Source organism: Dasypus novemcinctus, chromosome 28 (genome assembly GCF_030445035.2).
Source record: "Dasypus novemcinctus isolate mDasNov1 chromosome 28, mDasNov1.1.hap2, whole genome shotgun sequence".
Lineage (NCBI taxonomy): Eukaryota > Metazoa > Chordata > Mammalia > Cingulata > Dasypodidae > Dasypus > Dasypus novemcinctus.
Window position 1 is genome coordinate 42,288,220 of NC_080700.1, and position 26,069 is coordinate 42,314,288.

The 26,069-nt window shown below is 51.7% G+C and overlaps 1 protein-coding gene across 1 annotated transcript in view; it reads left to right on the forward strand.

Moving 5' to 3' along the window:
* SNX9 (sorting nexin 9) overlaps positions 1-26,069 on the forward strand; it is a 132,506-nt gene that overhangs the window by 31,486 nt on the left and 74,951 nt on the right. Inside the window, exons 2-4 of the mRNA XM_058289617.2 lie at positions 16,905-16,991; positions 19,293-19,367; positions 23,497-23,622. Coding sequence (XP_058145600.1) covers positions 16,905-16,991; positions 19,293-19,367; positions 23,497-23,622 — 288 coding nt within the window. The remainder of the gene's footprint in view (positions 1-16,904; positions 16,992-19,292; positions 19,368-23,496; positions 23,623-26,069) is intronic.

The window sequence follows — 26,069 nt, forward strand, 5'->3', positions numbered from 1 at the left end:
TTAGTCACAGTCCAGTGTGCCATTCAGTGCTTTAATCACAGCCGCGGAGCTGTGCCACCATCACCAGAACTTTCCTCCCCCGCAGAGCGCTGCACCAGGTGAGCACGGACGCCCGCCCCCGCGCCCTGTGCTCTGATTTCAACCCGATTTCGCACACTGTAGTTGTTTACAGGGGCTCACACGACACTCGTCCTTTGTGCCGGCCTAGCCCGCTCAGCAGGGGCTCTTCAGCGGCGTCGCGGCCCACGCGCAGGACCCGTTCCCTCCACGGCCGAGTGCGCCCGCGTCGCTCTTGCTCCCCCGCTCGTCCTCGTGGGCCCTGGGGTCGCTGTTGTGCAGGATGCTGCTGTGAACATCGGCGTGCAAAGCCTATCTTGTTTTGTGTCGTTTTTTTGCTGTTCCCCAACTTTTCCTGTCCAGTTAGGACTGGTTTATAGTGAAATTACTGATTTTTTACCAGGTTTTTTTTTTAATTGATCTTGTTAAATTTTATTTCTTTATGGGGTTGAGGACTTTCTTGTGGCCTGTCACCAGCATTGCTGGATCATTCCACCTCTTACACTGCACACGCGCAGGGCCCACCTCTTACACCCTGCACACGCTCACGGCCCACCTCTTACACTGCACACACGCAGGGCCCACCTCTTACACTGCACACACGCAGGGCCTGCATCTTACACTCGCCCACACGCAGGGCCCACCTCTTACACTCTGCCTACACGCAGGGCCCACCTCTTACGCTCTGCACACACGCAGGGCCCACCTCTTACACTCTGCACACACCCAGGGCCCACCTCTTACGCTCTGCACACACCCAGGGCCCACCTCTTACGCTCTGCACACGCGCAGGGCCCACCTCTTACGCTCTGCACACGCGCAGGGCCCACCTCTTACACTGCACACGCGCAGGGCCCACCTCTTACACTCTGTCCACACTCAGGGCCCACCTCTTATACTGCACACACGCAGGGCCCACCTCTTACGCTCTGCACACGCGCAGGGCCCACCTCTTTACACTCTGTACACGCGCAGGGCCCACCTCTTACACTGCACACGCGCAGGGCCCACCTCTTACGCTCTGCCCACGCGCAGGGCCCACCTCTTACACTCTGCCCATGCGCAGGGCCCACCTCTTACACTCTGTCCACGCACAGGGCCCACCTCTTACGCTCTGCACATGCGCAGGGCCCACCTCTTTACACTCTGTACACGCGCAGGGCCCACCTCTTACACTGCCCACGCACAGGGCCCACCTCTTACGCTCTGCCCACTCGCAGGGCCCACCTCTTACGCTCTGCACACGCGCAGGGCCCACCTCTTTACACTCTGTACACGCGCAGGGCCCACCTCTTACGCTCTGTCCACGCGCAGGACCCACCTCTTTACACTCTGTATACGCGCAGGGCCCACCTCTTACGCTCGCCCACACGCAGGGCCCACCTCTTACACTCTGTAAACGCGCAGGGCCCACCTCTTACACTGCACACACGCAGGGCCCACCTTTTACACTCTGCACACATGCAGGGCCCACCTCTTACACTGCACACGCGCTGGGCCCACCTCTTACACTGCACACGCGCAGGGCCCACCTCTTACACTGCACACGCGCAGGGCCCACCTCTTAACACTGCACACATGCAGGGCCCACCTCTTACACCCTGCACACGCGCAGGGCCCACCTCTTACACTGCACACACGCAGGGCCCACCTCTTACGCTCTGCCCACGCGCAGGGCCCACCTCTTACACTGCACACGCGCAGGGCCCACCTCTTACACTCTGCACACACGCAGGGCCCACCTCTTACACTCTGCACACACGCAGGGCCCACCTCTTACACTGCACACACGCAGGGCCCACCTCTTACACTGCACACACGCAGGGCCCACCTCTTACACTGCACACACGCAGGGCCCGCCTCTTACACTCTGCCCACACGCAGGGCCCACCTCTTTACACTCTGCACACGCGCAGGGCCCACCTCTTACACTGCACACGCGCAGGGCCCACCTCTTACACCCTGCACACGCGCAGGGCCCACCTCTTACACCCTGCACACACGCAGGGCCCACCTCTTACACCCTGCACACGCGCAGGGCCCACCTCTTACACTGCACACACGCAGGGCCTGCATCTTACACTCGCCCACACGCAGGGCCCACCTCTTACACTCTGCCCACACGCAGGGCCCACCTCTTACACTCTGCACACGCGCAGGGCCCACCTCTTTACACTCTGCACACACGCAGGGCCCACCTCTTACACTCTGCACACACCCAGGGCCCACCTCTTACGCTCTGCACACGCGCAGGGCCCACCTCTTATGCTCTGCACACGCGCAGGGCCCACCTCTTACACTGCACACGCGCAGGGCCCACCTCTTACACTCTGTCCACACTCAGGGCCCACCTCTTATACTGCACACACGCAGGGCCCACCTCTTACGCTCTGCACACGCGCAGGGCCCACCTCTTTACACTCTGTACACGCGCAGGGCCCACCTCTTTACACTCTGCACACATGCAGGGCCCACCTCTTACACTGCACACGCGCTGGGCCCACCTCTTACACTGCACACGCGCAGGGCCCACCTCTTACACTGCACACGCGCAGGGCCCACCTCTTAACACTGCACACATGCAGGGCCCACCTCTTACACCCTGCACATGCGCAGGGCCCACCTCTTACACTGCACACACGCAGGGCCCACCTCTTACGCTCTGCCCACGCGCAGGGCCCACCTCTTACACTGCACACGCGCAGGGCCCACCTCTTACACTCTGCACACACGCAGGGCCCACCTCTTACACTCTGCACACACGCAGGGCCCACCTCTTACACTGCACACACGCAGGGCCCACCTCTTACACTGCACACACGCAGGGCCCACCTCTTACACTGCACACACGCAGGGCCCGCATCTTACACTCGCCCACACGCAGGGCCCGCCTCTTACACTCTGCCCACACGCAGGGCCCACCTCTTACGCTCTGCACACACGCAGGGCCCACCTCTTTACACTCTGCACACACACAGGGCCCACCTCTTACACTGCACACGCGCAGGGCCCACCTCTTACACCCTGCACACACGCAGGGCCCACCTCTTACACCCTGCACACGCGCAGGGCCCACCTCTTACACTGCACACACGCAGGGCCTGCATCTTACACTCGCCCACACGCAGGGCCCACCTCTTACACTCTGCCCACACGCAGGGCCCACCTCTTACACTCTGCACACGCGCAGGGCCCACCTCTTTACACTCTGCACACACGCAGGGCCCACCTCTTACACTCTGCACACACCCAGGGCCCACCTCTTACGCTCTGCACACGCGCAGGACCCACCTCTTACGCTCTGCACACGCGCAGGGCCCACCTCTTACACTCTGTCCACACTCAGGGCCCACCTCTTATACTGCACACACGCAGGGCCCACCTCTTACGTTCTGCACACGCGCAGGGCCCACCTCTTTACACTCTGTACACGCGCAGGGCCCACCTCTTACACTGCACACGCGCAGGGCCCACCTCTTACGCTCTGCCCACGCGCAGGGCCCACCTCTTATGCTCTGCCCACGCGTAGGGCCCACCTCTTACACTCTGTCCACGCGCAGGGCCCACCTCTTACGCTCTGCACACGCGCAGGGCCCACCTCTTTACACTCTGTACACGCGCAGGGCCCACCTCTTACACTGCCCACGCGCAGGGCCCACCTCTTACGCTCTGCCCACTCGCAGGGCCCACCTCTTACGCTCTGCACACGCGCAGGGCCCACCTCTTTACACTCTGTACACGCGCAGGGCCCACCTCTTACACTGCACACGCGCAGGGCCCACCTCTTACGCTCTGTCCACGTGCAGGACCCACCTCTTTACACTCTGTACACGCGCAGGGCCCACCTCTTACGCTCACCCACACGCAGGGCCCACCTCTTACACTCTGTAAACGCGCAGGGCCCACCTCTTACACTGCACACACGCAGGGCCCACCTTTTACACTCTGTACACGCGCAGGGCCCACCTCTTTACACTCTGCACACATGCAGGGCCCACCTCTTACACTGCACACGCGCTGGGCCCACCTCTTACACTGCACACACGCAGGGCCCACCTCTTACACTGCCACACGCAGGGCCCACCTCTTACACTCTGCACACGCGTAGGGCCCACCTCTTTGCACTCTGCACACACGCAGGGCCCACCTCTTACACTGCACACGCGCAGGGCCCACCTCTTACGCTCTGCCCACGCGCAGGACCCACCTCTTACACTGCCCACGCGCAGGGCCCACCTCTTACACTGCACACGCGCAGGGCCCACCTTTACACCCTGCCCACATGCAGAAACTACCAGTGCGTTGACTGTGTACAGTGTACATTCCCTCTCCATGGTGTTATACATAAATTTAAATTTTGTACTATTCCATGTGCTTCAGTTTCATCATTCTCTTTAACGTAGTTCTGATTTCTTCACTCCTGTTTTTATCCCTCCGCAGTTTGTGGGGGTTTTGTTTGGTTTGTCCCCTCAGCTGCCTTCTTCCCTGGCTGTCCCTCGACGTCACCCACCGTGGGCGCTGTCTCACAGTTCCGCGTGTGCGCGTGTGCACACGGTGGTTTCGGCTCCTGTTAGAACGGCTCAGCACCTGCCCTGCAGCAGGAGTGCACCTTGGGTGTGAGGTCACCCACCTGCTCTCCCAGGACGCAGGCCCCCCCCAGGTGCTGGTCACCAGCTCCTGCAGCACAGCTCATGGGACGCAGCGCCGGCGGTCACCCTCGGCCCCACCGCGGCCACCACCCTGCTCGGGGCCTGGACCCCGCCATCTTGCCTTTTAGGGTCCCAACACCCCAAAACCACCTTTTGTGGGAACAGGTAAAAGTTCTGCTTCCTCCCTCCAGCCCCGAGGCTAGTTCTAGATCCCTGGTTGGGCTGGAAAGAGGAAATGATGATGTGACCGTTTTTAGCCCATGCAGGATGTTCAAAAAAGTCAAAAGTCACATCAGCTAACTGGGCCCTTTTGCCAGTCATTATTCCAAGGGTGTATATTTATGACTTCAGTTACTCTTGTGTGTCACGAGGCAGGGGCTGTTTTCCTTATCTTAGTCCTGTGGAATTTGAGACGCAGAAGAGTCAGGGAACTCTCCCCAGTTTACAGGCTGGCCCCAGAGCCTGCCGGCCATTGGCACGTTGTCAGTAATTGCAACCCCCCTTGGGGGGAGACGAGGACGCTGTGAGCTCACAGGAAGGTGCGGAGGGGGACCCGGCTGTTCTGGGGGGTGTGCCTCCCACCGCTGGTCTCTGGGGTTCAGGATTTGGGGCCCTGTTTGCTTTTAAACTCTTCTGTAATTTTTCTACTGTGAGCGAGGAGTTTAACAATCAGGACACATAATAAAACTATTTTCACTTTGAGGGGAGGAAATGAGGTTATTCCTTTTCTTAGCCACAGCTAAGTAGGTTTTCGCGTGCTTGGTCCTGGAGGTGGAACAAGTCCTGTAGCGGTGCGGGGACAAGGTGGGCGCCTGGTGGAAGCATCCTGCGAGAGCTGCTGCCCCAGAGGAACGCGCGGGAGGACAGGCAGCTGCGTGTGCACACGTCGCCAAACGCACAGTTCTGGGCGTCCTCTTGAAACTATTAGAGGAGGAATGTGTGAAAACAGAACCACAGTACCCCTTGTGTTAGTCAGCCAAAGGGGTGCCGATGCAAAGTCCCAGAAATCAGTTGACTTTTATAAAGGGTACTTAGTTGGGGTAGGAGCTTACAGTTACCAGGCCATAAAGCCTAAGTTCCTTCCCTCTCCAAAGTCTGTTGCCCCATGGTGGAGCAGGATGGCTGCCGACGTCTGCCAGGGTCCAGCCTTCCTCCGTGGAGCGCCCGTGCTCCAGCTTCTTGGGGTCTCAGCTGTTGGCTGGCACGGGGCTCGTCTCTGTCCCGGGCTCAGTTCTCTCTGGGCTCCGCTGCTCCGCTCTCTCATGAGGCCGGCTGGGGACTGTCAGGCCCCCTTCCTGGGGCCTCTGCTGTGCCTACGCGGCGTCTCTGTTCCTCTGTGCTCTTCTCCTGCGTGTTTACTTCCCGGGGCTCCAGCTCTAAAGTCCACCTCTCCTCTGCCACGTCATTTTCTCTGTGAGTTCCTCCTACCAAGGGGGCTGGGACTCAACATCCTACTGATGTGGCCCAATCAAAGCCTTAATTTAATTAAGTAAAAGTGAAACCTCTGAATTTAATGCAATCTAGTATGCCCTGAGGTACAGACCAGTTTACAAACATAAACCAATATCTACTTTTGAAATTCATAATATCAAACTGCCACACACTGTGTTTGTGGTTGCACAGTTATGGCGGTTATGATCCCTGAAGTTCTAGTGCTTTTAGAATATCACATAAGCCCTAGTTATCTAAACTGCCAGTTGTTTAAAATATCATGATACATTTTACAGTTCATTGGAATCCTAATTCAAATAAAGGCTATAGCTTGCAATTGTGAGCGGTCTTTTAAATTTGTTAATTTATAGGTTCCTCAAAACCCTCCCCCTCATTTTTTTTTGGACTTTGGGGTTTACTTGTTAGAATAACAGGTTCTATAGTTTCCTGCAGTCTGGATTTTTTTTTTTCTTTTTTTATTGCTTCATCATTGCATGGTTTCTTATATTCCCTTGTATTTCTTATAAATCTGTAGTAGAGTTTAGAGGGTCAAAAATATCCCTCCCCCCTGCCCCCCCCTGCCCCCCCCCCCCAATATTGCATTACTGGCATTGTGTTCCATCAGTAGGCAAATAATGTCTGGTGGTTTTCTTTGATGCTCTGTGCTTAGATGCTTTCAAATTACCGGTTGAAAATGATGTTCTACCTCCATTATCCCTTCGTTTATTAGCTGGAATGTTTCTATAAAGAGAAACTTCTCCTCATCCTCTATTTGATTACTTAGGGGTACAATTTGTAAAGGAAAATTCAGATAAATGCTTGAGGTTCTTTTTCTCATTATTTACCAGTTTCCAAATGGGTTGGTTCTCTAGTTCCTTCTGATGCGCAGTTAGTTCGATCCTTCTGAACTCACGGACGTCAACAAGCCTGGTGTTTCCGTATGGCCTCATAGGCCCCATCCTGGGCAGCAAGCCCCTCCTCGAGCCCCTTGAGGGGCCCAGAGCAGGCGTCGGCGGGGAAAGATGCTCCTGGCATGTTGTGTATGTGCGAGGAGTGGTTTTTCTAGTTTTTTCTTCCCCATCCCTCCGACCTGAAAATCAGCTGTTTCTCTAAGAAATTTAGTTTCTTTTAATGAAACCATGGTATTTGGAGGCCACAAGCTGGGCACTAGTTTCTGTTTTTTTGTTTTTTTTTAAGCATGTAAATCGTTGATCCATCTCGGAATTTATTGTGGGTAAGGCGTGAGTTAAGAATGAATTTTTTTTTTCCAGATAATTTCTCAGTTATTCCAATACTATATAATGCCACCTTTATCATATTACTACTTTTCTATATGCCTTTGGGACTGGCCGCTGACTTTCATTGTTATTTTTCTTTGGCGGGGGGGGGCTATTCTTATTTATTTCTCCAAGTGAATTTTAGATCAGTTCGTCCTGTTTCAGAAAAACAAACAAACAAACCCGTGCACGTCTAATAGAATTAATGTGGCATCTGTCCTCTCTGGAGGCTGACCTCGTGCTGCGCTGGTGCGGCCACTGCCCCACGTCTGTCCTCTGCAGAGGCTGACCTCGTGCTGGGCTGGCTGTGGCCGCTGCCTGGCGTCTGTCCTCTCCGGAGGCTGACCTTGTGCTGGGCTGGCTGCGGCCGCCGCCCGGCGTCTGTCCTCTCCAGAGGCTAACCTCGTGCTGGGCTGGCTGCGGCCGCTGCCCGGCGTCTGTCCTCTCCGGAGGCTGACCTCGTGTTGGGCTGGCTGCGGCCGCTGCCCGGCGTCTGTCCTCTCTGGAGGCTGACCTCGTGCTGGGCTGGCTGTGGCCACTGCCCAGTGTCTGTCCTGTCCGGAGGCTGACCGTGTGTGCGGGAGCAGAAGCGCCCCTGGTAGCTGGGGTGGCAGGCTGCGGTGTCCAAGCACTGTCCATGCCTTTGCTGTCACGCGTGCTCTTGCCCGTTGGCCGGAGCAGCATGTGGGCCAGTCCGCAGTTGGGTGCTGGAGAACGGCCTTCACTTCCTAATGGGAGGAGGGTGGAGAACGTTGCCAGGGGATACGCATCCAGGGATGGGAAGACTTCTGGTGGTCATTGCTGCAGTCTACCACACTCCCAGTTTTTATTTTTCCCCAATTTTCTGACTTTTTTTTTCCCAGAAAGTTCTTACATGTTTCTTAAGTTAATTTTTAGATAATTTATTTTTTGATGATATTATAAATGGTGTCTTCCCCCTCCCGCCGCCCCCCCGCCTCCCCATTTTACTGTAGAATTCTTGGGCAGATAATGCATGTACACATTTAAAATTAAAATGATGTTGACAGATATATATTAAGAATTCTGACCTGTACTCTGGTTCTTATTCCACCCATTTTTCTCTCCCATCTCTGTAGGTAATCTATTTAAAATTAAATTCTTGTTTTATTTCTCCAGTTCTTCTTTATGGAAATGCTAGCCAATGGAAATAATATTCTCTTCTGTGACACAGGTAGCATGCTGTATGCCCTACATGCAACTTGGTTCCTCACTTACCTTTATACCTCTTCCATGTCAGTGCATAGAGATTATTCTCATTCTTTCATTGCCACATAGTATTCCATTGACATGATGTATCTTGGTTTATTTAGTCACTTCCCTCTTTGTAAACACTTGGGTTGTCTCCAGTCTTTTGACTGGAGTAATTAACCTAGTTCACCTGTGCACAGGTGAGTAGGTAGCACAATCTCCTAAAAGACTTCTGGGTCAAAGGGTATAGTATCTTTAATTTGCCAGATTCCCTTCCAGTATGGTCGTACCATTTAAAATTTTAACTTCTACCAGCAATATATACAAATGTAATGATTCCCCACAGTCTTACAAAAAATAAATTGCCCAACTTTTGGGTTTTTGTTAACTTAGTAGGTGAGAAATGCTACCCAGTATAATTTTAATCTGTATTTGTGAAACTGGGCATTTTTTTCCTATGGATTAAGAGGATTTTTTTTTTCCTATTAACTATGAACTGTTTGTTCTTCTGCCTGTTTTTCTGACACGTTTCTGGTATTTTTCTTCAGTTCAAGAAGCTCTTTATATATTACAAAGATAATTCCTTGTGCTATGACTTGCAAATATTCTTTCCATGATAATTAACATCTTACTATTAAGACTGTTGATTATTGCATAATAACTTTGTTCCCTGTCATTTTATAAGGGTCCGCAAATTTGGCCTGCCACGTGTTTTTTTGTAAATAAAGTTTTATTGAGACGCAGCCATGCCCAGTGGTGTACATGTTGTCTGTGTCTGCTTTTGTACTTCAATAGCCGAGACAGACTGTATGGCCTGCAGATCCCAAATACTGACTCTCTGGCCCTTTACAGAAGACAGACATGCCCAGATTCAAAGCGCCCATGAAAGTGCTGTGTGCGATGCAGCCAGTTGACATGGCCTTAAAAATACAAAAGCCCGTTAAACCCTCGCCTCTGCGTGGCAGTGGTGAAGGGCGTGGGGGACGTGGGGGTCAGCGGCATCCGTCACTGCGCGCTCCTCGGTACTGGTGACGTTCCGTGTGGTCTGGCGGTGACGCCGGCGTCGGTGACGTCGTCAGGGTTCTTGGGCACACTTGACCGGCTGAGTCTGGGGAGAAGGATGGCCTTGAACGCTCCCAGCCCCCTCGTGGTTTTGGTGCGCTGTGGTCTGTGGTCGAGGACTGTGGGTGACCCAAGTGCTCTGAAGAGCTGTTCCAGGGCCGTCGAGGAGCGAGCAGCGAGGCAGAAGTGGGTGGTACCGGTGATGGGCTTTCTCTCTGTATCCAGCACTCTTTCCCCTTGGACCGTAGAGCTGCCTTTTGTTACACTCAAATATAAGATTATCCTAAATATTTCCTGTGAAATTTCAATTCTCTATTTATGAATTCCTATTTACATTTCTGTTTGACTTGGAAATTTCCCAAATTTTGCATTGTCTAATTGGCCACTCGTTTAAAAAAAAATCCTTCATCAAGTGCATCGTATTTCAGAATAACTGAGATACAAATCCATTTTAGGACAAATATTTTAAAGAACATTAATTACACTGTTTATTCTTGAAACTTTTGCAAAATTAAAATTAAAATTTTGGCTAATTTCAGTGGCTACTACCAATTCTCTTCGGAAAGTCCTTCCGTGGGGAAAGGTCTTTTGCTAGAATAACTGATAAAACAAAATCTTAATAGAACTCTATCATCCTGACTATATCCTTGGAAAGATTATGAGAGAAATTGCTTTTGAACATTAAGGGAATGGTTAGACCAATTTTATTTCCTTCTTTGAAAAATTTAAGAGCAACAAAAGCTAAAATGTAATTAATTGATCCATGTCCCCTTGGAAAGAATTTCTTACAGAGTGTGGCTGTCATGGACCTCAGCCCTTCCAGATTTGAAGTTTTACTGACGATGGAGCTGAAAATATAGGAAGCACGCCCTCATTTCCCATGCCTCCCAGCAGGAAAGGATTCGAGATTCCTGCATAATGGCTTTCAGAATCCAGAAACTTAACTCAGCAGTGGGCTGAATCCAACGAGGTGATATGAGACAGGGACAATGATAAGTTCTAGGTTTGGTTCAAAACAACAAATGACTAAGCATTTAAGGCCAGGAGTTAACAAAAGCCCTGTAAAACTGAAAAAGCATTTAAGCCTTAAACCACTTACAATAAAGACAAATAAATCTACATATGTGGAGAGGATAATAAACGCTTTCAGGATCTATAAAGTAGGTTCTCTTTCTTTTGATGATCTTGAATTTTAGGTCAAGATGAGCTCTAGGAAGACATTAAAGATGGAAGATTTTATAAAAAGCCATTGAATGTGCTTAAGTGAAATAAGCTTGCTGCTTAGAGAGGTTAACTAGTTATGTAGAAACATAAACCACCTGCCCAGCTTCAGTGCACAAGAGTGTCAAAGCAAAAAGCTCCTCCGTTGCCTTGAGTTTCTTGAGGTTTATATATTCTTTTACTTTTTAATTGGTCATCTGTCTCTGTTTTGAAGATGCAAGAGCCACATTGCTGAAGATTTGCTGCCTCTTGCCCATGATCTGATTGTGCTTTACTGAAGTCAAAGCAGTGGGTACTGAGGTGCAGGACCTTCTGTTTCCTGCTTTCTAACCTCCGTGTGAACTTTCGGTTTCCGTGTTTCGTGTGTGCGGTGGCTTGGTGCTTTTTTTGTTGTTGTTTTGGTTTGGGTTTTTTTTTGCTATGAACTGTTTACTTCTCTTGTTCATTTTAGGTTCCTATTTTTGGTTTTTGCATAGTAAGAAGTACAGCAGTATACTTCTTATATCCAGTGTTTTTCTTTACTAGGCTGTTTCCTTAGTAAAGTCCTTGGATTGGGTCATTGGTTTTTATTGTCTGGCACAAAGGGGAAAGCGTGGGTCGGGTCCCTGAGAAGCCACCCAGGGGAGAAGCAGCTCCAGCTTGTCTTCCAAGGACCTCCCAGGGACCCCGTTTCTCTTTGCCATTCCCCGCCTCCCCGACTTCATTTTTCAGGCAGACTTTCTGGGGGTCTCGGCCAGCTACCCACGGGCAGCAGTGCCAGGGAAAAGATCCCATCTCAGCCTCCCTGCCAGTCCCTGAGCGAGAGTCCTGTTATTCCTCCAGGACTGGCTTAAATTCTAGCCCGTGACTTGGAGTCGAGCAGGAGCAGCTTCCGAAGGGAAGGGGTGTGGGGCAGACAGAACAACAGATGTTTTTTTTCAGCACAGGGCGGAAAGTGGGAATAGTGTTGTAACCATGTCTCAGGAATGTGAATCTGCCGAGGCTGCCCAGTCACACCGACTTGGTTACCAGATCGGTCTCCCAGTGCCTTTTAGTTGAGAGTCTCGAACCTGTTAACACTTATTTTGCTCCGTCTGTTTAACGGAACAGGTACGTAAGACTGATGTCTACTCGCCCTTCACCTGGTCTGAAACACCTTTTAAAACTGCCCTTGGAGAGATTAATTGTGGTGGGCAGTGTATATTCTGCTGACCAGGAGATATATAGAAATTTAGCTCTCGAAGAGCTGAGGAGTCTCCTAAATTGTAGCCAGTATTGGAGAGCGCAGCATGGAAAAATGGACCTTTTCTTTCAAAAGCCACATTAAAAGTAGTTCGATTAATTGACGTTTGGATCATGGCCATGAGCATCTTTATCTGCTTTAGATACTGTCCATGTTGAACAGGAGGGGAAGAAGGCGTGGTGAGGGGAGAAGGGAGAACACAGGCGGAAGCCAGGGGCAGGAGAGGGGAGAAAAGTAGTCGGTGGTGGGAGAAACTGCCAGAGGTTTCCAGTGGGACCCTAGCTTTTTACGAATAACTGCTTCTCTAGGCGAAGCGGTCGGTTTCTTCCTGTTGACAGGTTGGGCTGTTTTGGGGATGGGCTTATCACATGTTTTTTTGTGCTCCAGAATTATTCTCGGCTCTAATTTTATTTTGATAAACTGAGTCTTCATTCAGTGTTTTTAAGTAAGTCTGCAATATTTATAAACATTTTTCCGTGGGTAAAATTTCAGTACTGTTTAAATGTGTCAGGGAATTTCCATTTCTATATTTTTACCCAGTTTCACATTCTGTTTCTCCAGACTGTCAATCTGGTAAACAGGAGGCAGAAGGGTTCTGTGTCTGGGGAGCAGCAGGTGCTCTCCCCCAGCCGGCTCCGTCGGGGTGCTCCGCGAAGCGGCTGCACTCTGCCCCTGCCCTCTTCTCCAGGCACCTCGGGACCCGGGCAGGGGGGTTTTGGCCGGTGAGATCTCCTTGCGACGGTGCTCTCAACTATTTATTTCACATCTGCTGTCATTGCACGAAGGACATGAGGTACACGTGACCTGGTTTAAAAATATTCTGCAAACATGGCGAGCAGCACGGTACCTACCTCTGCAGCTCTCTGAGAAGGACACTTGAGCGCGGGTTCTTTGTCCTTTGCAGTGACCTAGAGAAAATCGTGGTGCTTACAGCGTTTTCATCTGCCTCGGGCCTGTCCCATCAGTAGCCTTTCCCAGCCTCGCAGTGTGTACAAGTAGAGGATCTGATGTTATTTCTTGACTTACTCTACATAGCCACTTGGCTTTTCCAACATTTTTTGAAAAATGTCTAATTATGGGAAGGTCGAAGGAATTTTACATTAAACACCATAAGTCCATCTTATAGATTCTACAAATAACATTTATTATTCTTGGTTTCTCACATATTCATCCATCAGTCCATCTTACTGTTTTTTATGTATTTTTTAATAAATTAGTATTTTTTCCCATAGTCTCTTATCTCTACCTAGATGTGCATCATTAATCCTTATTAAAATAATGGTAGGTATCAGTGAGTGAATGTGGAGAAAGGGCGATTGAGAGCAAAAGGCCTAGCACAGTTCTTGCCATACGGTAGCTGTTCAGTAAATATTTGTTGAATGAATGGATACAATTTCACGAGTCCTATTTGAATTTGACTTTTAGGGCAAGCAATCACTTTTTTCTTTTTTTTCAAAGGAGGTTCCAGAAATTGAACCCAGGACGTCATACATGTGTGGCAGGCATACAATCACTGAGCCACATCTGCTCTGCAGCAGTTCCTTTTTTTTTAAGCAGATAATTTTATTGGTACATATCGATAAAGCATACAGTTCATCCACGGTGTACAATCCATGGTCATTGGTATAATCACATAGTTGTGCATTCATCACCTCAGTCATTACTAGAACATTTTCATTATTTCATTATAAACAAAAAATAGACAAACAAGAAAATTCTTCACCTCTCAATGACTCTGTGTTTCCCCTGCTGCACATTGCTATTTCTGGCTATCTTGCACAATTATTTAGTTATTTATTAAGCAGTTTTTTGAGATATGCCATATGATCTAGCTAAAGGGTATAATCAGTGGCTTTTAGTAGAATCACAATGTTGTGCACTCATCATCACAAAAAATTCTAGAATTATTTCATTACTCCAAAAAGAAAAACTCCTCCCCCTATAGGATGCCTTCCCTTGCCCTACATAACCACTAATCAAATTTCATCTTTATACATTGATTTATATTTACATTTCATATAAATGGAATCATGCAGTGTATTTGGTTCATAGTAATGCGATCGTACAGGATTTGTCCCTTTAAGTATCTGGCTTGCGTCACTCAACATAATGTCCTCCAGGGTCGTCCGTGTTGTCACATGCTTATGACTTCATTTCTTCTTATAGCTGTACACTGTTCCACCCATCAGATGAGTAAACCACAATGTATCCATTTATCAATTACTGGACACCTGGGTTGCTTCCATCTTTTGGCAATCATTAGTAAAGCCGCTATGGACATCGGTGTGCAGATGTCTGTTCGTGCCACTGCTCTCAGTTCTTCTGGGTATAAACCCAGTAGTGGTACTGCAGGGTCACGTGGCAAGTCTACATTCACCTTCCTTAGGAACTGCCAACAGTCCTCCACAGTGGCTGTCCCATTCTGCGTTCCCACCAACGGGGAATGAGTGCTCCTCTCTCTCCACATCCTCTCCAGCACTTGTGGTTCTCTGTCATTTTAATAGTGGCCATTCTGAGAGGTGTGAAATGATATCTCATTGTAGTTTTTATTTGCCTTTCCCTAATCATCAGGGATGTTGAGCATTTCTTCATGTGTTTTTTTTTTTTTGCCATTGGTAATTCTTCTTTGAACAAATACCTATTCAAGTCTTTTTGCCCATTTTTAAATTGGGTTGTTTGTCTTTTTATTGTTGAGTTGTACCATCTCTATGTATCATGGATTTTTTTTTTAAGATTTATTTATTTATTCATTTATTTATCTCCCTCCCCCACCCCGCCCCAGTTATCTGTTCTGTGTCTATTTGCTGCATCTTCTTTGTCCGCTTCTGTTGTTGTCAGCCGCATGGGAATCTGTGTTTCTTTTAGCTGCGTCATCTTGCTGTGTCAGCTCTCCGTGTGTGTGGCGCCATTCCTGGGCAGGCTGCACTTTCTTTCACGCTGGGAGGCTCTCCTTACGGGGCGCACTCCTTGTGTGTGGGGCTCCCCTACGGGGGGGACACCCCTGCGTGGCAGGGCACTCCCTGTGCGCATCAGCACTGCACGTGGGCCAGCTCCACATGGGTCAAGGAGGCCCGGGGTTTGAACCGTGGACCCCCTGTGTGGTAGGCGGACGCCCTAACCACTGGGCCACATCCGCTTCCCTGTATCATGAATATTAAACCCTTATTGGACATATGATTTCCACGTTTTCTCCCTTTGAGTTGCCTGCCTTTTCACCCTTTTGACAAAGTCCTGTGAGGTGCAAAAGTGTTTAATTTTGAGGCGGTCCTATTTGTCTATTTTTTCTTTTGTTGCATGTGAGCAGTTACTTTTAAAACAAACCATGTTTCCTGGATACAGTGATCCCAGATTTATGAAGTAGACTTCTGGAAGTCCATGAAAGGCAATACATTAGAATTTGAAATGGAATTAAAGTACATATATAATACAGCATATATTATATTTTTGTGTGTTCTGTTAGTAGTATATACGTCTGTGTGCTCATGTAATTCTTCACAACACTACTTCTCCTTGCCCCTCCTGTGGTAATTGCACGTGAAATCCATGTTCTGGGTTTAATGCCTCAAGGGTCCTCCTGAAGAAGAGGCTGAACAGCCCGCCTCACACCCACCAGAGCAGCTTTCCCTTTACCTGTTTCATGTGAAATCCAGATTTAATTTCAGGAAGAAGTCTGAAAAGTCACAGCTGTTCAGTGACTGGCCTGTGCCCTGCCCTGTGTAAGTCACAGCTGGGTAGTGGGAGCGTTAACCGCCTGGGAGCGGAGAACGTGTCTTCAATTTCTCCTTGTTTTTTAAAGATTTATTTTATTTATTTCTCTCCCCCGCCCCCGCCGTTGTCTGCTCTCTGGGTCCGTTCGCTGTGTGTTCTTCTGTGTCTGCTTGTAGTCTTACTAGGTAGCGGCTCCAGGAACCAATCCTGGGACCTTCCGGAGTGGTAGAGGGGCAATTACTCTCTTGTGCTGCCTCAGCTCCCCGTTCTGCTGCGTCTTCTTATTTTCTCGCCTCTTCGTCTCTTGTTGGGTCACCTTGCTGCTCCAGCGCTCCGCGATGGCCGGCACTCGTGTGCTGGCCAGCACTCCTATGTGGAGCGGCACTCCCGCGTGGGCCAGCTCACCACGTGGGCCAAGTGGCCCTCCCCGGGACGCCCTGGGCATCGAACCCCGGACCTCCTGTATGGTAGACGGGAGCCCAGTTGGTTGAGCCACATCCACCTCCCTTCAATTTCTCCTTAGACACCTAGGGGTCCCCAGCCCAGGAGCATAGATGTGCCTCAGTTTCTCTTTAGACGCCTAGGGGGTCCCGCGCTGTGAGGACTCTGCCGTGGCCCTGGGTAAGGAGGAGCAAGTTTTCCTGGGACCCGGACGCACCTGGGACCCTCACTCCCGAGGGCAGGTCTTCCCAGAGTAATGGGCTGTGCTCCACTTCTTACCTCCGGGGGAGGGTCAGGGTTCTGTGTTCATCTTTATGAAATGAGAGCCTTCTGAGTTACCGTTTGGAGGGCAGGGTGTGCAGGGACCGCAGACCTCCTGCCTCCAGGTCAGAGCAGGGCCGTCACCGTTGTCGGCCTTCTCCAGCCGGGGGAATCTTCCTTTCTTCCAGAACGGCCGTAGTTTACCGTCATAACGCGATAAAATGAACTGCTTATTCATACCTGGAAATTTACAAAGTAGACGATAAATGTTCGGGTGTTTTTTTAAATTACTTGTTTTTTTGCTTTTCTTACTGTTAGGTTTACATTCGTGACTTCCTCTTTTCTTTTCCTCTCTATTCCCAATAGGCTCGGGTTATGTATGATTTTGCAGCAGAACCTGGAAATGATGAACTGACAGTTAATGAAGGAGAAATCATCACAATTACAAATCCGGTAAGGGAACTGTTCAAGTCAGATTGTCCCTTGGGAACTTTTTTTAAAATTGACTGTTTTTTAGAGCAGTTTTAGGTTTACAGAAAAATGGCACAGAAAGTACAAAGTTCCCTTATTGCTCCCTGCCCCATCTCGTCTACTTTTTATACGTATGTATATTTTAAACAAATCAATTTTATTGGTACATATTAAAGCATACAGTTCATCCAAAGTATACAATCAATGCTATTTGGTATAATCATGTTGTTGTGCATTCATCACTTCAATCATTATTGGAACATTTTCATTATTTCAATAATAAAACACAAAGAAATAAACAAAATTCTTTACCTCTCAATCTGTGTTCCCCATGCCGAGAATTACATTTTTCTTTTGGAAGTGCTGGGACTGGGGATCGAAGCTGACTTCATATGTGGGAAGCCGGCCCTCAATCCCTGAGCTACAAGGGGCCCCCACTCTGTTATTAATAACGTCTTGGGGAAGCAGATGTGGCTCAACTGATAGAGCATCCATCTACCATATGGAGGGTCCAGGGTTTGATCCCCAGGGCCTCCTGACCCGTGTGGAGCTGGCCCACGCACAGTGCTGCCATGCGCAAGGGGTGCCGTGCCACGCAGGGGTGTCCCCCACATAGGGGAGCCCCACGTGCAAGGAGTGCGCCCCGTAAGGAGAGCCGCTCTGCATGAAAAAAAGCGCAGCCTGCCCAGGAGCAGCACATACAGAGAGCTGATGCAGCACCGGTGACACAACAAAAAAGAGACCCATTTTCCCGGTGCCACCAGATAATGCAAGTGGACATGGAGGAATATACAGCAAATGACACAGAGAGCAGACAGCGGGGGGGAGGGAGAGAAATTTAAAAAATAAAAAATCTTGCATTAGTGTGGTAACAAGCGTGGTTTTGCATTAATGTGGTAACAAGCGTGGTTCATTTGTTGCAACTGATGAGCCAGCAGCGATGGACTAATATAACTAAAGCCAGTATTTACACTAGGCGTTACTCTGTGTCTTGTATAGTTCCATGAACTGTGGCCAATGCCATTACAGTGTCTTAATTTATTAAGGTGGGATTTATTTAAGGGATTCGTGTGGTTTTTATTACTGGTATGGTTATAGAAGTGAGGTGATGAGACCTGCACTCGAGGGGAGTTGTAGCAGAGTGCGTCGTGGAAGTGGCATGGCTGGAACCGGGGCTGCGAGCTGGGCGGTGGCAGGAACGAAGAACGGTCAGACCGCAAGGCCTGCCGGGCCGCCGGCCAGAGCCACCGAGAAGGGTCAAGGGGGCACAGGCCCTGGCCTTGGAGAGAACGGTGGGTTCACTGGAGTCCGCAGGTCAGAATTCACATTTAGAAGAGTCAAGTTTAAGAACTAGTAAGTCGCCACCTCTGCCCTCCAGCTTTGCATCAGTTTGGAAACAGGATGCAGAAATTACCACAAGTACTTTTTTTTGACCCAGTAATTCTTTTTTGCACCTAAGATATAAAATAGGTTAAAAAGTCACCGATTTAAACAAGCCCCCTCTTTCCGTCCCTTCCTTCTCCTTCCTTCCCCTTTGTTATCCCACCCTCTCCTCCACCTGCGGGGACACAGCAGTGGCCGCCCCTTCTGACCGGCGTCCTCGGCCTTCCCTGAACCTTTCTCTCCATGATCACTCTAAAGTCTGGGGGAGAGGCCTCCTGTCCATCTCCAGCCTTCATCTCCAGCTCCGTAACACTCACATGTCTGGCAGTTCTGCTGCTGGGCTCCTGATGTGTCTGCAGCCACCTGGCAGCCCCGCTGAGGTCAGCAGGTCTAGGATGGTCTCACTCACATGTCTGCTGCTGGGTGTCGTCTGGCTTTGGCTGGGAGCCTGGCCATGGGTCTCTTCTTACTGAGTTTGTTCACATGGCGACTTGGGATTTCAGCAGCACAAGCTCAAGTGCTCACAGTCTGGAGGCTCTGAAACTCAATCCATATTATGTCAGCCTGTTTCTATCAGCCAAAGAAGTCACAGGGCTGGCGTGGATTCCAGGGTTGGGATTGCATTCTCCCCGTGACAGCTGGCGCTACAAGCCACTTCTTTAACCTGTTCCAAACCAGTAAATAGAGAGGAGTTACAGAGTGGTGGGGATCTCTTAGTAGCCTTTTTTTCAGTCTTTGATCATTTATTCTTAGAGATTGATTTTTCTTTAGATTATCTCATTTTCTGCATTAAAGAGGCGGCTTAAGAATTTAAAATTTTGAAGTGTGTTAGCAGAATGTCTGCAGGAAATGGCGTTCTAATTGTCTGCTTTTTCCCCTTTTTTGTGGTCACTCCCCTAGGACGTTGGTGGCGGATGGCTGGAGGGAAGGAACAGCAAAGGAGAGCGAGGGCTGGTCCCCACCGACTACGTGGAGGTAAGAACCAAGCATCCTTCACGAGCGAAGGCCGATTCTTTGTCAAGCGTCTTTTATCAATTATCAACTTAAAGGCCAGACTGAAATAGCTACTTTTTTAAATTAAAAAAAATTGAAGTAAGAAATGCCGATTATATAAAATGTGGAAAATACACCGAAGTACGTCTAAGAAAAAAATTGCGTCCGTGTGAAACAGGCAGGGTTGACTGTATTCAGAGCAACGTGCATTCCGCATTAGATCATCCCTAACGACAGCTCAGGCCGCCTGCTCTTTAGCATAAACCTGCCTGCCTTTGGGTACTAAAAACGATCAACATTCCTGCAGTTGAGACAGGTCTTAGGCCGTGAGGCTGCCTGATCTCCTTGCTGTGCGCTGGCGGGAAACGCTTTCTGTCTTTGAAACAGAACAAAACAAAAAGCGATGCGCAGTTGGGAAGAGAGACCAGAGGCCGTGTGGGAGGGGTGCAGGGGCAGCGGGCACCAGGCTTTCACACTGGGGGGAGAGAGGGGCTCCCACAGCCAGGGCAGGGCGCTGCAGGCCTGCGGAGCTGGGGAGTCCTGGGGGGGGGCACAGCAAGTGGGCCTGTTACCTGCCTTCTCTCCTGAGCTCCCGGAGGAGGCCAGGTGGGTGCTCTGCGGACCCCGCGGGGCCCAGGTGAGGGCGGGCAGGCCCTCGAGACAGGAGGGGCCGGCCCAAGGTTTAGTCAAGTCAGGGGGTCCCCAGGGCTGATGCGTTGCACGGGCTGGGGGAGCCCTGACCCTTGCTGGCTTTGGATCCCAGGGCCCAGGTAACTCAGCGCTGTCAAGGAGAGCTAAGGAATCGTAGGCCCGCACTCCTCAGCGTGGCTGCAGGCACACGCTGCGTGCCTGCCCAGGAGGAGCTGCAGGCACAGGCTGCGTGCCTGCCTGCCCAGGAGGAGCTGCAGGCACAGGCTACGTGCCTGCCCAGGAGGAGCTGCAGGCACAGGCTGCGTGCCTGCCCAGGAGGAGCTGCAGGCACAGGCTGCGTGCCTGCCCAGGAGGAGCTGCAGGCACAGGCTGCGTGCCTGCCCAGGAGGAGCTGCAGGCACAGGCTGCGTGCCTGCCCAGGACGGGGACTCTTACTCTCCTTGGTAAAATTCCCGGCTTCTCGCTGCCTCCCTGTCATTGCTGTCCGCAGCACTGGTGGGTGGTAGAATGGCCTCCGGGTTTAAATCGTAGATTTTTCCGAGTAGCTTTTCTTCTCCCTGTGCTCCTTCAGCGCAGGCTTCTGCGCTCCTTCTCCCATTCCCAAGCAGGAGGGGGATCTTAAACCCACTTGCCAGAGCTGCCAAGGGTGGTCCGGCCTCGCCCTGCCCGGGCCACCCCTTCCAGCTCGCCCACCGCCCACCACCCACCGCCCACCGCGTCTCCTTCGGGGCGGCTCGGGCGCCCCCTGCTGGCCCTCTGTACTCACTCAGAACTGACTGGGTCCTAGGTGAGCTTGCCTCTCATTTGGAGACAAAAAGAAAGGTTGCCTGGCACAACAACTGGAAAGAGAGCAAGGATAAAAATACCTGTGGGTCACCCCCAGTAGAGAGGAAAGAAGTCCCTGGGGGGGTGGTTACCTGGGGGCTGACTGCAGAGGGGCAGGCTGCACGCCCTGGGGGGGCAGGTGGGGGGCTTACCTGGGGGCTGACTGCAGAGGGGCAGGCTGCACGCCCTGGGGGGGCAGGTGGGGGGCTTACCTGGGGGCTGACTGCAGAGGGGCAGGCTGCATGCCCTGGGGGGTTACCTGGGGGCTGACTGCAGAGGGGCAGGCTGCATGCCCTGGGGGGGCAGGTGAGGGGGTTACCTGGGGCTGACTGCAGAGGGGCAGGCTGCACGCCCTGGGGGGGCAGGTGGGGGGCTTACCTGGGGGCTGACTGCAGAGGGGCAGGCTGCATGCCCTGGGGGGTTACCTGGGGGCTGACTGCAGAGGGGCAGGCTGCACGCCCTGGGGGGGCAGGTGGGGGGTTACCTGGGGGCTGACTGCAGAGGGGCAGGCTGCACGCCCTGGGGGGGCAGGTGGGGGGCTTACCTGGGGGCTGACTGCAGAGGGGCAGGCTGCACGCCCTGGGGGGGTTACCTGGGGGCTGACTGCAGAGGGGCAGGCTGCATGCCCTGGGGGAGCAGGTGGGGGGGTTACCTGGGGGCTGACTGCAGAGGGGCAGGCTGCACGCCCTGGGGGGGCAGGTGGGGGGCTTACCTGGGGCTGACTGCAGAGGGGCAGGCTGCATGCCCTGGGGGGGCAGGTGGGGGGCTTACCTGGGGGCTGACTGCAGAGGGGCAGGCTGCACGCCCTGGGGGGGCAGGTGGGGGGCTTACCTGGGGCTGACTGCAGAGGGGCAGGCTGCATGCCCTGGGGGGGCAGGTGGGGGGCTTACCTGGGGGCTGACTGCAGAGGGGCAGGCTGCACGCCCTGAGGGGGCAGGTGGGGGGCTTACCTGGGGGCTGACTGCAGAGGGGCAGGCTGCACGCCCTGGGGGGGCAGGTGGGGGGCTTACCTGGGGGCTGACTGCAGAGGGGCAGGCTGCACGCCCTGGGGGGGCAGGTGGGGGGGGTTACCTGGGGCTGACTGCAGAGGGGCAGGCTGCACGCCCTGGGGGGGCAGGTGGGGGGGGTTACCTGGGGCTGACTGCAGAGGGGCAGGCTGCACGCCCTGGGGGGGCAGGTGGGGGGCTTACCTGGGGGCTGACTGCAGAGGGGCAGGCTGCATGCCCTGAGGGGGCAGGTGGGGGGGGGTTACCTGGGGCTGACTGCAGAGGGGCAGGCTGCACGCCCTGGGGGGGTACCTGGGGGCTGACTGCAGAGGGGCAGGCTGCACGCCCTGGGGGGGCAGGTGGGGGGGGTTACCTGGGGCTGACTGCAGAGGGGCAGGCTGCACGCCCTGGGGGGGGCAGGTGGGGGGCTTACCTGGGGGCTGACTGCAGAGGGGCAGGCTGCACGCCCTGGGGGGGCAGGTGGGGGGCTTACCTGGGGCTGACTGCAGAGGGGCAGGCTGCACGCCCTGGGGGGGCAGGTGGGGGGCTTACCTGGGGCTGACTGCAGAGGGGCAGGCTGCACGCCCTGGGGGGGCAGGTGGGGGGCTTACCTGGGGGCTGACTGCAGAGGGGCAGGCTGCACACCCTGAGGGGGCAGGTGGGGGGGGTTACCTGGGGGCTGACTGCAGAGGGGCAGGCTGCACGCCCTGGGGGGGCAGGTGGGGGGCTTACCTGGGGCTGACTGCAGAGGGGCAGGCTGCTCGCCCTGGGGGGGGCAGGTGGGGGGCTTACCTGGGGGCTGACTGCAGAGGGGCAGGCTGCACGCCCTGGGGGGGCAGGTGGGGGGCTTACCTGGGGGCTGACTGCAGAGGGGCAGGCTGCACGCCCTGGGGGGGGCAGGTGGGGGGCTTACCTGGGGGCTGACTGCAGAGGGGCAGGCTGCACGCCCTGGGGGGGCAGGTGGGGGGGTTACCTGGGGCTGACTGCAGAGGGGCAGGCTGCACGCCCTGGGGGGGCAGGTGGGGGGCTTACCTGGGGCTGACTGCAGAGGGGCAGGCTGCACGCCCTGGGGGGGCAGGTGGGGGGCTTACCTGGGGGCTGACTGCAGAGGGGCAGGCTGCACGCCCTGGGGGGACAGGTGGGGGGGGTTACCTGGGGCTGACTGCAGAGGGGCAGGCTGCACGCCCTGGGGGGGTACCTGGGGGCTGACTGCAGGGCTGGGGTGAGAAGGAGGAGCCTGTGGTCCCTTGGAGAGTCTGATGAAATCTGAAGGCGTTCTAGGAAAATGTGCGCACACACACGCCCCGTCGGTCTCACACAGTTTCAGAGTCCTCGCCGATCGCCTGACCTCTGCCCAGGAATCCTAGGTTTGCGTCCTGTTTGAGCTCTGAGCACTGTACATTCAGTCCTCTGAAAATGGGCACGTTTGAGAACAGTCTGAGGAATTAAGTCGATGCCATCCATTGCACTTTCTAGAATTCTGCGTACTTTATGAAGGGGTAGTTATCACAGGTGTTCTTAGGTGTGCTTGTCCTTTAAGAATATAAACCCTTTTCCACACTGATTACATTTGTCACTTGCCCTCAAGAGGCTATTTTTTGAAATAACCCAGATCCCTGAAAACAATTGTGGTTTCTTTTAATATGCAGATTTTGCCCAGTGATGGAAAAGATCAATTTTCCTGTGGAAATTCAGTGGCTGACCAGGCCTTCCTTGATTCCCTCTCAGCAAGTGCAGCGCAAACCAACTCAGCAGCAGCCAGCAGCAGTAACCAGGTATGGCTCGCCCCATCCTGCCGCGGCGGCTGGCTTCCCTGTAAAAGCTTGTGACGCGCTACGGCTGCTGCCATTCTCTGAAAGCGTAAACAAAGCAGCTGGTAGATTTTTGTGTGTCATTTCTGTTGGGCTTTGACTAAGAACTCACCTGTGATGCCTGCCTAAAGACTGTTTTGATTTTCAGAGAAAAGACAGGGTGTTAATGGAGAGTTGCTTTTGTAAGTCTGGCATGTTCTGAACACAGAGCCCAGAAGTTGCAAATTGCCTCTCAGGTGAGGGCTTGGAAAGAAGATAAGGGGCCCCATTGTGAGTGGTCAGTGCCAGGGTGCTGCCGTAACAAGAAGCATAATCTCCAAGGCTGGGCGCATTTCTTACACGTGGGGAGCGCTCCAGTTCCCTTGCCTTGCAGATGAGAAGCAGTGCGCTTAAAAGTGACATGCAAATAGTGAGCACTCAGCACATGGCATTGTTATCGTATCGCTTTGAGAAAACTTCAAATGGTGGAATAATGTGAGAAAAATACACTGAAATATTATGTTACTAATTCATTTTAATAGCAATTAAAATTTGACTAGTAGGGGGAGTTGGGTGTAACTCAGTGGCTCGAGCACCTATTTCCCATGTACAAGGTCCTGGGTTCAATCCCCTGTACCAACTGAAAGAAAAAAAATTTGACTAGTAGCGGTGATGTGCCAAGTTCATAAAGATTATCCAGAATGAATCACAAGAAGAAAATTGAGATGATGGCTATCAAATGTAATTGCTACCTACATCTTTGGATGAATGGATTTTAGATGCTTTGGATGAATTATAAATTAATCTGATCCAGATATTTAAAATTCAGAGGCAAGGTAGTCACCACAATTGAATATTTTCCTATATTTGTTTACTCTAAAATACTTGGGGGCATTGGTCAATTAAAAACCACCTGCTGTGTGAGGAGTGAGTAGTTGTACTTTACTTGAAGTTTTTCCAGGGATTCTCAACCTGAACACTCTTGACATTTGGAGCCTGATAATTCTTCATTTACTTTCCTAAGCTGCTTAAAGCAAATATGAAATGGGTCAAGTTTAAACAATGGGAGTTTATTCACTGGCAGTTTTGAGGCTGAGAAAATGTCTGAACGAGGTGACGCTTTCTTCCCAAAGCCTGGCTGCCAGCGATGCGCCCGGCTCCTCTGCACCTGGCCAGGTGCACCTGGCGGCACCTGCCACGCGCTCCCAGGTGCCGCTGGCTTCAGCCTCTGGCTCCTGCGGCTCCCTCTCCCTCCCGGCATCCATCCCGTTTATGAAGGACGCCAGTAAGAGGATTGAGACCTGCCCCGGGCTCTGCCTGAACTGAAGTGCCCTCACCCAAAGGTCCTCCTCACAGTAGGTTTCCACCCACACAAGCAGATTGGCTTTAAGGATGTGAGTTTCTAGGGGGCACACAGTTCCAGGACACCACGTGGGGGCTGCTGGAGGGTGTGTAGCTGCTTTCCTGACCTCTGCCCCCCACCAGGTGCCAAGCCAATAGCACCCCTTCAGTTGTGACAACCAAAAATGTCTCCAGATAATGCCAAGTATCCCTTAGGGGACAAAAATCTACGCGGTTGAGATTCACTGGGTTATTAAAAAAATCACTGAAATAAGTTTGCATTAAGGTAAAGTCAGCAGTTTAATTCTGGGGAATTATACTGTGATCAGAGAGTAAGTAGAAGAAATAAAAGTTAGGAATATTCTTGTTTTAATTCAGGGGACCTACCCTATCCATTATGTCACCATGCCTGAAGCACTGTAGCTGCTGAATACACATTCAAAATCAGATTAAAATCTTCTGTTATGAAGCAGATTTCCTCAGTGTTTAAATATAGTAGTGATATAACTTGATTAGTAGCTGTCTAAATGATTTTCTTCTAGGTTTTTTCAAAAGGTAATATAAACAACTTAAAAAAATGTTGGACTCTGCTAACAATCTGACATTAAATCTAATCAAATCTTTTGAAAGAAATAAAAAGTTAACAAACTAGAATTAAGAAAATACAAGAAGCATGACAATAATTAATTTGAGCATTTGAATTTATTTTAGATCAAGTGAAAATATTTGTGATAGCCACGTCTGATCTGAGTTATCTGGGATCTGAGCACAATTTAAATAAAATCACAGCTATGGTATGTTTTACAAATACCACGAAGATAGGTGAATATGACATCAGATATCCATTAGGAAATGGCAGCTTTTAAAAATTATGCTATCAAGTGCACCCATTCTTTCATCTTCCAAATGGCAATGAGAAAATATTTGTTTCAGGGATATACTCCTGGGATTTTCTGGCTACCCTGGCATTGTGTCTCTGCCAGGAGACAGCTCTGTCCAGAGCAGCCAGGCCTCCCTCCCACCCGTTCAGGCCATGCCGAGCACATCCCCTCCTCCCCGCTCTCGGCGCCGAGCTGCGCACTGTGCAGACG